Below are 15800 nucleotides of genomic sequence, written 5' to 3' on the forward strand. Positions count from 1 at the left end.
AGTAGATAAAGTAACTGAATTGTTCCTACAACGCCGCTTTCTACTACGTTACCCTGAGCTTTGGCTGAAGTGCCACCACGCCGCGCGTACTAATTCCTAGGTGTTGCTCCTCGCGACTCGCTTCCACGACTACTATTTATTCTTACTGACTTTTGTAACTTTATTTATCTTTCTCAGCTTTGAAGGGTTCAATTCTCGATCGGCTTCTGTTGGAGGCCAGTTTTGCACGAATTGGACTTTTTGTTTCGAGCGGCCTTGGTCTTTTGTCTTCAGTGTTGTCAGTTATTATATTCTTTTCGTAATCCGAGAGCATGCTTTGGTAGTTTAAGGAAGAAAGTTGGACGCTGACTTTGGTTTATGGATAGACATTTTTTAGGTTTTAGGTTTTGCTGATCGGGGTTTGATTGTCAATAGCACCACTTGGTGTACCAGGCGAATCTTGGTGTCATGGTTAAAGTACTTGTGCATCAGTATAAATTTCTGTTCTCTAAAAGTTCATATCCTGAGTCGTCATAGCAAAAAGAGTAGTATTGCTCTAAATGCTCTAGGATTTTTTTGGTCTCCGTCTTTAAAACTCCTCTTTTATCTTTAAAAGGTTACCGGAAAAATTTGGCGATGCCGTCAGCAGCATTCTGGTCATATTAGTTTGCGCTCACTTTGCGTAATATTTTGATTCTGGAAGATTTAGTCACTTGCACGTTTTTTCTTTGCTTCTGAATTATCTGCTTATTCGTATCTTGAACATCTTCCATGGACTTTAGGTGTCAGTAATGGATTGCAATATACCGAGGTCTTCGTTTTGGGTCCCAAAAATCCAATGATAAATCACAATATCCTTATCAGTATTTTGAGACTCCAATTCTTATACTCGAGTGCTGCCTTGTACGGGTGCCACATACCAAAAATAAATGTCTGCAGTGGATCTCAATGGAGTTTGATGTCTCTCCATAATCGCGCTCGTATCTATTTTCGTCCCAAAATATGTTGCCTTGGCGTAGAGCTGAGCTCGTGCGAAGAATCAATTTTGTGCCTTCATGAAGGAGGAGCAGTGTTGATAGTCAAATGGTGAAGCGATGTTATGGGACTGAAAAAGATCACGAGCGTGGCGTCGCGAGAACCAATTTACAGGAATTAGTGCGTGCGGCGTTGTGCGAGGAATGGGAACATATTTAAATTAGCTATAAAAAAACATATTTCGAAAAACATATAATATTGCTAATCTCATCACATACAAATTGTAATTGTAGAATATTTCTTTATAATTGTACTATGGTGCTGATTCTGTTGTACACAAATCTCTCAACTAATTCGACGTCTAGGCTATTTTCAAATTAAGGTTAACGATAAAAGGGCGTCATAATGTAGTCCTACAACAGCTTTATTTTTACACCTGACAATTTTATTCAGTCAATTGTCTTTTCATACAACAGAATTGAAGATTATATGACCTGATACTTATTGAGTACTTCAATTGGTATAAATCTCGCTACTTAAGCCCGAAGCTATTATAAATTTAATCCGAAATCTTCAGATGGACGATTGAAATTAGTAATGCTATCCTTATTCTACAGGGGAAAGAAGGAAACGAATGGCACTAATAAGTGTCCGATGTGAACGCTGTTTGTTCTTATAGGGTACACAGTGACTTTATCATTGTCTTACGTATTGTAATTCGAATTCGAATATACAAATGACTCCTTCGTTTAAGATTGGGCGGTAGAGATTTGCAGCGTTCGGTAGCAAAAAGCTTGCGAACGGCACGAACCCAACATCAGTCATATTTTCGATTGAAAAAAAATGATTTTTGTAGGAAATGTAAAGATTAATTTAAATTAGATGTATTTACAATGGTTGACAGAGTGTTTTTATTTGTTAGTGATCGATAATGGTGCGCATTGTGTTGCACATGGCTCAAGATTGGCATGTTTGGAGATAATTCTGTCTTTTTCCAACGAGGAACAGAGTGATAAGTATAGCATTACTCTGAGACTTGTCAAGTTATTATAATATTGGCATTGACGATTATTACCATAAGAGTGCGGTACCATTTTACACATCAATATCGGTGATGGCGCGGTGGGGTACCTATCATTGCTTAAAGCAGTATTATTTTAATGTTGTTAACGTTTTTGTTTTTGACTTATATTTACCTTTATTTTTGGCACGTTAATGTGCGTCATTTTAAAATAATACTGCGATGGTAGCAAGCCCACAGTGTCTTTCTTACGCCTGAAATCAATAATCTAATCTGAAATCATTAGATGGCAAATGCTATCCTTATAGATGACTTATAGATCCTCACTTCCTTGTAGATAAGTATAGAACAACTAAATTGGATGTAGTTAAACGCAGATTAACTAACCCTCCATTGAAGTATTTTTGAGACATTAAGGCTTTACAAAAAGGCATACCGATGTGATAGCGACTCAGTGTTTTGCCACACTTCAATTAACAAAAACTTGCAAATGTTTGAGCGTGGAAAAACAACAAAAAACTATTGCGAAGCTATGCCAATTTTTCTGTGTGTGATTTAAAATAAGTGTCTCAAAATTACGTTAATATGGGTTTTATTTTTGAAGTTTATCTAAGTCCAATTCATCGGAAGAATATGATTGATTATGAAGTTCGGGCGATAGAAAGTTCGCAGTAAACAGTAGCAAGGTGTGCTTGGGCAGCGCAATACCTTTCAAATTCGGTACGCTAGCGCCAACCCGCGGGGCGCAACTAACCGTACCAATAAGTAGGTAGAAGAACTCCGGTCAAGGTCTTTTTATTTTTTTATTTTAGGCATATTCTTATTCAATTGTAGTGCTGAATTGACATCAATGTAATATAATCTGGTTAACGGAAGTACTGTGATATTCGTTCACATAAAGATAGTAAACAATTATACTGTAAATAGGTCTGTTTGGAGCAGCAGTGCCTGTGAGTTAGGTGCACGCTGTTTGTGGATCTTCATTTAAAGTATGATAGCCGGCTGCCTCGTGGGCGCCACGCATTTTTGAGTATCGAAATTGCGTTGCGTGCGTCTGTAACGCCGTCTGCGGATATCGCGGCCCGTGAGGCAGTCTGCGGTCAACTTACACGCAAGAGCTCGAGCTCACTAACACCTTCTTTTTCACGTGTTACATCGTGCAATTGTTTTCTAATATTGTTCCAAATACAAAGATTTTAATCAGTTTAAATAAATCAGTTTAAATAAGAATCACTCGTCTTAATTGCAAACCCCCATTAATACCATACCCTTTACTTATACCCTGTTTCACCATCTGACAAGTGTCGGAAAGCTGTAAGTTTTGCAACTGTCTTACTTTTTTTTAAATTAATTTGTGAATAAGCTGCCGGACACTTCTCAAATTAATTTTTAGAATTAAGTTTTATTTATCAAAAGAAAAAACCATTATTTAAAATCATCGTTTATTGCTAATATATAATATTATCACGTGCTAGTTACTAATTAAACGAAGGTTAATAGTAGAAATAATTACTGTGTCAGTGGAATTTCGTTAGCAAAAATGTTTATTTACAACACAATTTATTTAATAATTAAATGGATGTCGTTTGTAAAAGTTGACCGGAATAAATATATTGACGAACTCGAAAAGTGTTTGGAGAAGTCTAAACATAATAGCAACTTGCCGCCTCTAAAATTTATAGTTAATCAATATTTGATTATTTGAAAATTTGAAAATTGAAAAAGTAAAACAATATGATTAATCGATAATTAATTTTTGTTAAAATGTAACAGTAATATATTTTTTTAAATATGCTACGACAATGCACCCATCGCCATCTAGCGTAGCTTGTGTAATATGGGTACTAAGATGACTGATGAATATTTTTATGAATGATATACATCAATACTATAATATACAGATAAACACCCAGACACTAAAAAACATAACACAAATGTTACAATTAATATTCAGCACTAGCGATCTGTTCAATAAGTGTAATGTAAAATTACGTACAGTAGAACATTCGATTGATGAATCAGCAGTATGAGTGAGAAGCGCCCTAACAGAAATGATCCAGATCTCTGAATGCAACTATTTTTTTTCTCTATTCCATTAAAATGTAGGTCTTAAGTTTAATCTCGGCCGTGGTAAGTTGAATACGGTTTTGGGTATGGCTGTTTGTTATACGAATATCCCTAATCGGTTTCAACGCGCTAAATCGCTTAATAGTCTTACATCATCAACATTATTGTCATTTTCAGCCTAACATTTCTACACTGCTGAAGACTGGTTCATAGAAGAGAAGTAATTAGAGCATTGTCCGAGCCAACTACAAGGGGGATTTAAAAAAATACTATCATACTTGAATGACAATACCAGAGAGCGTTGGTATATCGTGCGCTCAGTGGCACAGGAGTTAGTCTTAGGTTTTAGGCCTGAGTCTATCACGCTGGCCAATGTGGTGGACTTGGGCCTGATGATAACTTTGTGGGTAGGTACGTGTATTTCTCTAAAGGTATAAATCTCAATAAAAAGTTGCGGAACAATAGTTATTCATTATTATGATATACTATAGTACTTGTGAGGACTTCATAGATTTATATCGATGCCCCTTTCCAACAGACGTTACTAAATAATATATTTCTGATATATAGGTACATTTCGATTGGTTAATCCGTGATTTGTGTCAGTAAGGCAGTGCCGCGTACTATCCAGAACTCTGAATGCATGTTGGACGGTATCAGGACAGGCAACACGAAGTTGGTGCTGTGGCCCGTGGTTGACAGCGTGCCAGCTCGCTCGGACGTCTTGTACAGCGGGGCTTCGTAGCGCGGGTCCGGTTTGGGCAGAGACAGCACTGGCTTGAACCACACCACAGGCAGCGGTGGGTTCATTTGACCTGGGCGCGACTGAAGCTTAGTAAAAGTTATTGAAACTATTGTGGGTCCGGCACGTCTAGCTACAGGAATACTAAGCAAACGAGTAAAGGTCTTTGAAAACTTATTGAAATGGACCAACCGAAGTTTTTCTTTAATTAGCGTGGGCTGATCACAATTATATTGTGATCAGCCCACGTTACTTGCGGGCATACTTGAGTTAGATATTTTTAGTAGTACAGAACGAGTTCTGGGAAGGGAAAGTATTTGCCAGCCATGTTTATTTCTACTCGCCAATTTATGTGTGCCGGTCTGAAGGGTGTACTTGCTAGTGTAATTCAGGCACATGAAGACTAAGATAAAGAAAAACCATAGAGAATTTTGGTTATTACTGCATATTGTTAACACACCTGACAGTGCATCGACGAGTAAATTCTGCTGCGCATCCCATCTTCCAGCATCGATGAACAATCCGTGTATGTTGACACCGTCTTCCGGCTTCTCTAATGGACCAAACACTGACATATCGGTGGGCTCGTCCTACAAAATGTAACCACATAGTATGTAAATTATACCGAAGTTATGTTTAGTTATATATATGTTTTTAGGATATTACAATAGGGTAACTGTCCGCATTAAAAATATCACCTGTGTACCTAATCCATATACACAACGTGTAACAGAATTACGAAACAATATTTCATAAAGAATCAACCTGTATAAATATGAAATCATAAGAAGCATATTTAGTTTTCCATATAAACACATTGACAAATTTCCAAGTGTTTACTTATGACAACCCTATTGAAGATACGATAAGATACTATGAACGTACGCGACGCGTACGTAACAAAGTGACCGAAGTCACATGATTTAAATTTTGATGTTAGGGGTTTCGATGTTGGGGCTATAGATGTGATGGCTGTATCTCAATTATTTCAGTAGCTGAACTAGTGGCGGTGGTTTCCTAAAAACTAGATTTTCGGTTGCACAGGTGAGTCTCAGAGACAATACATAATGTACCTCTAAAGTCTGTGAAGTATAATTTCGGTTTTCATTTACACGTATATACACGTTTTAAAAATTATTTAATTCAACAAAACTAGAAAATTAAGCGTCCCAATTTTTTTTTCTTGTGTCTAGATTACAGTCACGGTTACCCCTAAACCTTTTGTATTTATAATGGTTCAGATGTTGAGTCCGATAGTCATTGAAGTTTAGCAGTGCTTTTTTTTTCTAACTGTACCCTGTTGACAAGGATCGCCCAACTATTTCACCGATTGGCGCAATGGGCCGCGACCTTGCCTTCTGAATCCAAGACCACGGGTTCGATTCCTACAACTGGAAAATGTTTGTGTGATGAACATTATATATAATACCCATAACACAAGCTACACTTTTGCAAGCAAGCTACTTTGAGGCTAGATGGTGATCTGTGTTGTCGTTGTATATTTATTACTATAATTATTATTATTAATTTGCCTAATTTTGAAGTAAAAAATGATAGGTGGATCCTACCTTGTGCTTCTTGAGTTTACAGCTTTTAAATACATCCTCCTGTGATAGGAAGTAGTTGATGGGCTCGAAGTCGAACATGAGCGCATCGATGGGCACCCTGTAGCGGCGTGCGTAGGCTTGTAATGCACCGGTAAGCAACCCTTGAGGGAAGAACAGTCCTGACACCCAGCTGCTAGGCTGTGCACCTTCTATCAACCATTTCTACAGACACAAAGTAGCATGAGATTTTCATTTTCGCATTAGTATAATGGCCGTTTTTCAACCTAGGAATAGCCTTAATCGGATGCCTAGAATTTCGGTGGTTCCTACTAGTAGTTCAGTTTTTTTTGTACTTAATACACAACCTTACATCCATGCGAAAATACAAAAACAAAATACCACAGATTGTGGCAAGAACCATTGACTAGTTAGGTTATAATATGAGTTGCCTAGTGAAAATCGATTAAAAGGTAAAAGGTTACATAGGTAGGTATGCCTAGGAATCTCCTTTGATAAGCGTGATTGAGGCATTGCTTTGTTCGTCGTTACTGAAAACGGGCATAAGTCTTTTGAGTACAGAAACACTAGCTTAAAATGGAGATATTTTTCTATCAAACTCAGGCTAATAATAAATAATTAATGTTCGAAAACTTGGAACTGGTCTCTTAGCAGTCAGCCACGCTGGAGTAAAGAACAGCCCCATTTTAAGGTCCTGAGTATTCCGAAATTAGGTTCAAACAACATATACTATATTTAATTTTCAACGTTTTTCACTGTAAGGTAATAAAGATAAGTAAGGTGATCGCTTATGGTGGCCTCATAAGAAGGCTCAGAGTCATTCAGCGGGCGATGGAGAGAGCTACTCTAGGAGGAGATCTGTAGAAGAACTAGAGTTACCGACATTGCTCAACGTATACACATAAAGTGGCAATATGCAGCACAAAGTGATGATGATTTTAGCTGATAATTCTCTTCGCTGTTGAAAGATCTGTGAGATTTGTTCAAGGCCCATAGAAAATATCTATACCTACAAAATGTTTGTTGGCTTACCTGGCCATGGAACCCTTACCTCATGCTCAGTTACCGCAACGCTAAATTGACGGCTATTATCAGTTTCACAATGTCAGGGAATCCGGAGCACGCAGGTAGGTATGGGAATGATAACACCGTACGCCAATCCAGTTACCCAATCGCGTCATCCTTGCTTATATTACTGCCTTACCTTGATTGCAATCTAACCTGCAGTCATTCAGCTGTGCTGGCACACCACTTACCTACCACATATTGCAGGTAGTAGGTATTTGATATTTTAGCCTAAAGTGGTAGCGGGCTAACCTAACTACTTAGTCAATGGTTCTAGCCACAAGCTGTGGTATTTTGTGTTTGGATTTTCATATTTTTCGTATGGATGTAAGATTGTCTATTAAGTACAAAAAAAACTGAACTACTAATAGGAACCACCGAAATTCTAGGCATCCATTAATATGAATGCAAACATAACAGGTTAGTTTAATAACTAACCTGTTAGGTTTGCATTCCATACCCCTTATCGGTTTTTACGCGATGTCGTACAAGAATGATAAGTAAATCGCTTGGCGTTTCATTGTTAAGGTGCTAACTGACCTTGGTCCAAACATGCCACCAGATCAGAGCAGAGAAAATTTGGAAATATATTTGGGAACGAAATAGATCGAACCCGGTACTCCCCACATTTAAGACAGTAGCGCTAGGGGGTCAGGGGACAGTTGTCTAAGTAACTCCTGAATTAAGAACTAAAAATAACACGTTGGCATTAATACTTTATATTGATAGATGAAAAGCACGAAGCTGTCGAAACAACATATTAAATCAAAATGTAAAATATTATTCAATCATAAGGCGCACCGGTCATGATGTTACCTGTTTCCAATAAAATAGTTGGACAGACAGAGAGAGATATACCGTTAGGGCGATAAATCAATCCAGCTGGGCTTCCTAGGGTTTGAATAAATTGTATGTTTCTATAGTGTAGTAATTGAGGGGTGCACTCGGAGGGTGTGGAATCAATAGTGAAGTACCAGCATGTAGAAGGGGTGGAAGCGGACCACGCCGCCGGAAAATTGCTTTTTCATTTTTTACCTGCCTTGCACATGATGCCTTGTTAATTGTATTTTGTTGTTCAATCAACCTTGTCCGAGGAACGTACCCTTCAATTAGATTACGCGATGTATTATTACGCAGGTAATATGAAAAAAAAAGAAGAAAACTTTATTTGGACCGGGGCATTTGAATTTAAATTTTGTTTGATAAAATATTTGTAATTACATATGTAAATAAGAACTCAATCCAAGACTAAAGTGGGGTCAAGGGAGATCATACCAATAGTTCCTGGGAGATATTTATAGCTTAAATTCACCACTTTAAAAAGGTGCGTGCCAGCGATCGAACTCGGTCCCCTCGGTGGAGCGGCCGAAGCCTAACCCTAACTAGGTCACCATTACTTGTATATACCGCGTAATACCTCACCTCGATGAAGTCAAGTCTCAAGGTCAGGTCTTGTATCCAGCTGCCGAGTGACTTTAGCGAGTTATATCCTTTGCGATGCCACATGTCCGGCACCTTGTTGTTGATGAATGCGTTGAATACAGCCTCATACGCCTCCGACATCACCACTACGCCCTGAACAATTTGAGAACGATTCAAGACTAACCGCTCTTTCCAATTGGTACTTATATCTACCTACTTGTCAAAAAATTATAGTAAAACTTCCAGATAATGAGAGACGTGAAGATAATATGGCCTGTGGTGATGGTAGATCAGAATAAGTAGTTACAATTATCACCTCTGCCCTCTCCTCGCGGGTGTCGTACAAAACGCCTGAAAGAGCGTCCTCTGCACGGGTAGCATGGGCCGGAGACAATTATATCCCCGGGGAAAGGATATGAATTTATCTTCTCCCACAGCTGTATCAACTATCAGAGCACTGGCGCACAAGTGGAAATAATATCCAAATAATATATGTGTAATAATAAACCGGGGTAAACTTCTCCTCTTCCCTGTTCCCGTGATTTAGTAGATGAACACGTTGTATCCCCTGTCAGGGGATATAATCGGGGCATATAACTTTTATCTCCTGCCCGTGCTAGCCCTGCTGGGCTTCTACTACCATCCACTGCAATCGCCAACCCATCTGCCCAGCGCGGTGGAAAACCTCCCATTGGAAGAGACCTTTAGTACAACAGTGGACTGCTAAAGGCTACTGATGCTTAGGAGTCGTGATAATTTTTTTCCTTAATCTGGTCGATGATAAAGAATAATGAGATCATCTATTACTAGTTTAATGGATTATCACTAACGAAGTCTTTTGTTTTATATTAATAATTGACGGACCAAGCCGATGGCACCACCCGATGTTATGTGCAAAACCATCTCCTATAAACAATGCAAAACTTCACATGGTATGGCATGGTATGCAAACCATTAACAAAGCCCTTCAGACCGGAACAAAGCATTGCAAAAATTACTTCCCTGGACGAGTTCTCCTACAAAAGCTCTACTGATACTAAGAATATCAAAAGAAGTTTTATTAATTATTTTACTCTAATCTAAACAATGGCTGAGTTGGTTTTGTAAATCATAATTCTTAAAGGCTCCACTGATGGAAATGTAAAATGAAATGAAACTAAGAATATTTTATTATAAATTTAGGTGTGTCTTGGGTAACAAACCTAGAACTTCTTGATCCTTAGTAAACATTCTAACTAAAAGACCAACGAGGCAGTTGCGACATAGATGCTACGTGGTTTACAATTTGTAGCAGCTAAAAGCTAGCGTTGTATTCTTACAGATTTGTTTGTATAGGTATATACGTAAAATTTAATAACCCTCGGGTACGGTAAACTTAAAATGTATCGTAAACACCATCGATAAGGCTGACATTTCCATGTTTCACTTAATATTAATTAACGGAGCTGATTGATTCGTAATAATGTGCGCCAACGGGGGTTACCTTTGACGTCTGATGTGAAAGGGATAGCTGTTTTCATTGCTGTATCTAGAAAGAGATGCTAATAACTTGATGTTGCAACTGTCCATCTAAGTATCTGAAGTATAGCGTTTTAATATGCTTTTCGCAAACAAAGCACCCCACATTTCATGAACCCCAATTGTCGGCTTAAACCTTTTTCGGTAGATAGGTAGGTAAGTATTTGCAAAGCCTGCACTCAACGGGGATTATGGTTAATGCAAGTTATTGATGTAGGTGGTAAAATATGATGACTGTATTAAATCTCAATAACTAAATCGCTATGAGTAGTGTTCACAACTACTAAGTTGTTGTACCTAAGCAAACCACGCTAGTGAATTCACTAGTGAACCGGCATCGGGCTTTAATTTTTTTACGTAACTATTTGATACAACGAGAAAGATCATTATTCATTACGTACATTCACGGCACCTTAGAAAATGTAGTTATAAAATAATAATTTTGGCATTTATTGAAATGCGACTAGCGACTTTAACTTTCGATTAATTCGCGGAGGAATATATTAAAGTTTAAACTTTATGGCACACCTGCCTATATAGATTAATGAATACGATTAATCATTAATGCGTCCTATATCACTGCATTCATGTTATTATTAATAATCATTTGTGTTTTTGCAAGTTATCTTTATGCATTTATCAATAGTTACAGTTTAATAACTTGATGTTGCAACTGTCCATCCAAGTATCTGAAGTATAGCGTTTTTATACGCATTACATTTACATAATTGTAACGGGATGGTGATAACTTCGTTCGCCAACTTAAATATAAAACTACGAGGGTTCCAAACGCGCCCTGGTCTAAGAAGAGCCCACAACAAACTTAGCCGGGTAAATTTATTTTTTTGTTATCACCATCTACCAGTAAATTTATATTAAGCTATGAACCTAGAGCAATTCACACCCAAGCTTTTTTATCGATTAAATAATCCTTAATATTATAATAGGATTTTTCTGTAAGCTTACGTTTTATATAAACTTTAAACTTAATGAGAGACATCTCAAAGATTTCATTTGGTAATTTGTTATAAAATAATATACAATTGCCCGTGAATGAATTTGCAATTTTGTGTAGCCTAGTAAACTGCACAACGAGTTTATTTTTGCTTCTAATATTTATATTGTTACAGTGCATTTTCTTTTTAAATTTTGATATATTTTTATGGACATAAATTAAATTTTCATATATGTACTGACTATGCACCGTCATTATTTTAAATTCTTTAAATTTATCCCTTCATGACTCTCTTGGACCCATTTTATATATCGCACAAAAAGAAAAGTTTATAGCACATAAAATAATCACAATCACTATTGTTGATATTTTTGATTCATAATATAATTTACAAGTCAAGTAATTAAAATAGCAAAGCGGTTAAAGGTGCGGTTAAAGGTTTTTAATTTGATGCTACGCAATAAATGGCGTAGGTAAAAATATTCAGCAAGTCAAAAAAATACGTTTTTCGTATTTTTTAAAGATTTATTTCGTATTAAATCGTCTTCATTTTCAAAATAGGTTGAGATAGTGCTCTTGTTAATTATCCACCAATAAATAACATACCGACTGCATGTTAAATAGACGTAGACAACAAAAAAAAAATTAAAATAATCCAAAATTAAGTGTATCTGAGAAAATAATGCAAGTATAATATACTAATCTCTACGAGAGCACAGTTCTCGAAACGTGCTAATTTACGGTTAAACGACTTCGTTAAATTCAGTTACGTTCAGCCGTTCAAGAAAATTAAAAATTGGTTATTTTGTGGTGAATACTAAACGCGCTCAATCAGGCGTTCAACTGATACCTAATAAGCTTTTTAAATAAGTAGCTATTCGGTGAACCGCCTGCTATAAATAAAGTCGGCCCTTTGTATGTTCTCGAAATGCGCCCCTACATTTCCAATTCGGACCCATCCAGACATTAATCTGCCGATATTGAATACTGTTGCTACCTCTGATTATAAATATATCCGACGTCTAGACGGGACCCCCAACCCCGATAACAACCTATGAAAATAGGGAGTGGGTATCTGTTAATTAATTTTGGATAGTACTTAGGGTGTCCGTGTAAGAAAGCGTTCAGGAAGCTAGAGTGCTTCAGACTCTGGTTTTGGGATGCTACGACGCCAAGAATTGTAGTAATTATTAACAACAATCGACTAAATAACCTGATCCTTTGTTTGAAATCGGTTATAAATATATTTGAACTTGCTGCAAAATTACGCATGCGTGGAAAGCTTCGGAGGTTCTGGGATGCGGGGTACGGGGACGTGACCATGGAAGCTTCTAGAACTATCGAGGCATAAAAGCGCATGCGCGGGACTCTGGAGGCTACCAGGTTATCATGACCTGGCGCAATCTGGTTCGCCCAGCTAAAATGTCAAAGTTTAGGAAGGCAGCGGGCGCAGGGGGGCATCACAATTTAAGTTGTATGATACATGATCCAATAAAATGTATTTATAGATTGTATCTAATAGTGATACAATTTACTTTACAGGTTTCTTGAAATACTATAACTATTCATTAACATATAATATAATACAGATTAGGCATTTGCCTCGTTGGTATAGGGATCAGCTTATACCAAAAGCAGCGGTTCAAAGTTCATTTCCGAGTCGGCTCAAAACTTGTTTGGTATTTGGTTGGTCTACTAAGAAATACTTAGTAAAAAATAGTGTTGTCTTCCCCGTGCCTCAGATAGAAAGTTAAGCAGTTGGTTTCGATTACTATCGCTAAAAGGTGGCAAATATAAAGGTCGTTAAAGTGCCAACTATTACTAGAACATTCTAGAGGGTACAAATTGAATAAGGTAGTATACAAAATTTCATCACCTCTGAGAGTTATGAAAGACACGGCAGTGGGTGTTTTGAAAACTGATTATGATAATGATGAAAGCACAAACTAAAATTTCAATACAAGCAAAATAAATCATTATCGAAATATACCAGGCCGACTCAGTAGGTCTGCAGTGTTCTCGATTACCTGTATAACGTTCTATATTATATGTAGAATTATATATTCCGCTCAGTATATATTATTTTCAGCGATATATATAATATAATATACGACGTTTACGATAACGTAAGGGACCAATTGCTTAGTCAAAAATAAACAAATATTTTCCGTGGTAACATGGTAAGAGTATATGCGGGCTTTCCTTTTTGTCTGACTGAAGAGATCTTGAGGCAATTTTGCATTTGCTTAAGGCTGGATGTCTTGACTGCAAAATTTTTCCTCTATTTGTAACCAGAACAGGAAACCATTTTTTTTCTAAACTAATTGCGCTCATTTCAAACATAATGTATCTAGGAATACAAAGTTAACTTATATTTCTTTCAACCGATTGAACCATTTCTTTAGTAATATTCCTTTGGTTAAATTTTTAGGATGTATCTAAAAGATTCCGTACCAAAATAGTAAATATTTAAAAGGCAGCAATAAACCTTAATACCATATAACTGTATATTAATGGCTATAATAGGTATATAAGTTGAGCTCATACTAGGCCGAGGAGGGTGTTGAATCTGACAATCTCATGTAACAGCACCTTTGAGTGGTAGTTTAATTTACCCATATAATTAGGTTGTTGGCAATAGTGGCGCACTATATTTTAAACTTACCTTAATGGCCTTTTGTAATTCATTGAGCGAGCTGTGTATGAGGCCGAGGAGGGTGTTGAATCTGTCCGTCTCGTGTAACAGCACAGTAGAGAGAGAGTGTAACTGGCCCATATCGTCAGGTACCATCAGTTCGGGGTTGATGAGTGACTTGTCCACGCTTTTAGCGATGGTGGCGCGTGTTTGGTCGCATATTCTCCATACGATTTGATCGGGAGTGTCCCCTCCGCCACCTCCTCCAGAACGTGGTTGCACGTCCACTATTGTGCGTATAAGAGTACTTGTTTCTTTATTCTGAAATAAGATTCCTTTTTGGCACTGACACCCAAACAGACAGTTTAAAAATTTTGTTTACAATTCGTGTGCATATCCTACGTCCTTTACCTGTTATTTTACGACTCAACCCTTAATTACACCTATTTGAGCAAAAAACAACATTAAACAATATTAAACTTCATCGAAATTAAGAAAGCATTTTATTAAAAGTGAGAGACCTTCTTCCATCGAGTCAAGTCAAGACGAGTTACCACGAACTTGGCGCGATTCCCTTATAAGTAATTATAAAGGCAACGGATGTTACAATAGAGATGCCAAGGAGGAAACTGTTAAGGGTTATGCCAATTAGAATCTTCTTCTTAATCATTTTGGATGGATTCTGGATTTTAACATCGGCATCTGAACCAACGGAAATCTGCTAGACTAGTAGATTTCCATACCATTATGTGAAATTTAAGATCAGCGATTCTTTGCAACTCGTTCCATTACTCTCGCATGTCATTTTATTTATACAAGTGGAATGCTAAAGCGCTTGGCGGCGCTTCTTGCCGGGCAACTGGGACCGCCGATATGAGACCACAAGAGGTCAAATAAATTACCTCAAATGCTATATTAGCGTTCTCATGCATTCCGAAGACTTCAGGATCTTCTATGACAGGCAGCGTGTCACAGTAATCGCGTACTGCAGCTAACTTGTCCAATCGTGGACAATAGTAAACACCAGAAGATGAATACGTGTACGTATCCTCCAGTGTGGGCGGCGAGAAGAACTGTTTTAGAATTGTAGTTAAACATCGCTGGTCCCACATATCCGTCACTCGACCACCATATGTTATCTGACCTGAAGGAAGTAGATCTTTAATCATCGTGTTCATCATTACCATCGCATTACCAGCCCACTACGGGTCTGAATGTGAAAGGTTCAGGCTGTCCACCACTGTCTTCGTGTGGATTGATAGACTTCACATGCCTTTGAGAACGTTTTGAAGGATCAGGCTCTCACGATATTTGACTGTTAAAGCAAGTAGGATTCAATTGCTTAAAGCGCTTATAGTCTGAAACATCAGAGGAACATGCGAAATATCACGGTATTTAAAAAAAAACTATTTTATTTTATGAGATATTACAATATCGTTCCTATTTATTTATATTCATTGGATTGATATATGTTAATTATTAGTATGTAAAAATAATATTGTGTAGAAGTTTTATGAAGCATTTATGAATATACTTATATGCACCACCTACCTCTCGTCTTGAGCAGTGTTTTGATAAGGCCGCCTAATTGTATACATCGTGTAAACTAGTGTTTTTTTTTTTAATAATTTTTCTGTATTTTTATGTGGTCTACAATAAAAGTGTATTTATTCCTGAGATGTCAAATTTTAGTTTAATTTGTGACCTACGATTTCTTCAGATATTTAATACATATATAGATAGAAGACTATCCGTCAAGAACTCACTACCATGAAACATTTTTGTATGTACGTAGGTACGTCAAAGTGACTTTTATTCGAGTTCGGAGAAGGGATCATAAAAAATCTTACGTATAA

The 15800-nt window shown here is 37.2% G+C and overlaps 1 protein-coding gene across 1 annotated transcript in view; it reads right to left on the reverse strand.

The window, feature by feature from the left end:
* Positions 1 to 4627: 4627 nt before the first annotated feature.
* Positions 4628 to 15800, reverse strand: part of LOC120636490 (dynein heavy chain 6, axonemal) — a 95042-nt gene continuing 83869 nt past the window's right edge. The window contains exons 63-68 of the mRNA XM_039907995.1: positions 14847 to 15088; positions 13975 to 14265; positions 8837 to 8989; positions 6353 to 6553; positions 5245 to 5368; positions 4628 to 4857 (exon numbers count right to left, since the gene is read on the reverse strand). Of these exons, the coding sequence (XP_039763929.1) occupies positions 4628 to 4857; positions 5245 to 5368; positions 6353 to 6553; positions 8837 to 8989; positions 13975 to 14265; positions 14847 to 15088 (1241 nt within the window). The remainder of the gene's footprint in view (positions 4858 to 5244; positions 5369 to 6352; positions 6554 to 8836; positions 8990 to 13974; positions 14266 to 14846; positions 15089 to 15800) is intronic.

Source organism: Pararge aegeria, chromosome Z, assembly GCF_905163445.1.
Source record: "Pararge aegeria chromosome Z, ilParAegt1.1, whole genome shotgun sequence".
NCBI lineage: Eukaryota > Metazoa > Arthropoda > Insecta > Lepidoptera > Nymphalidae > Pararge > Pararge aegeria.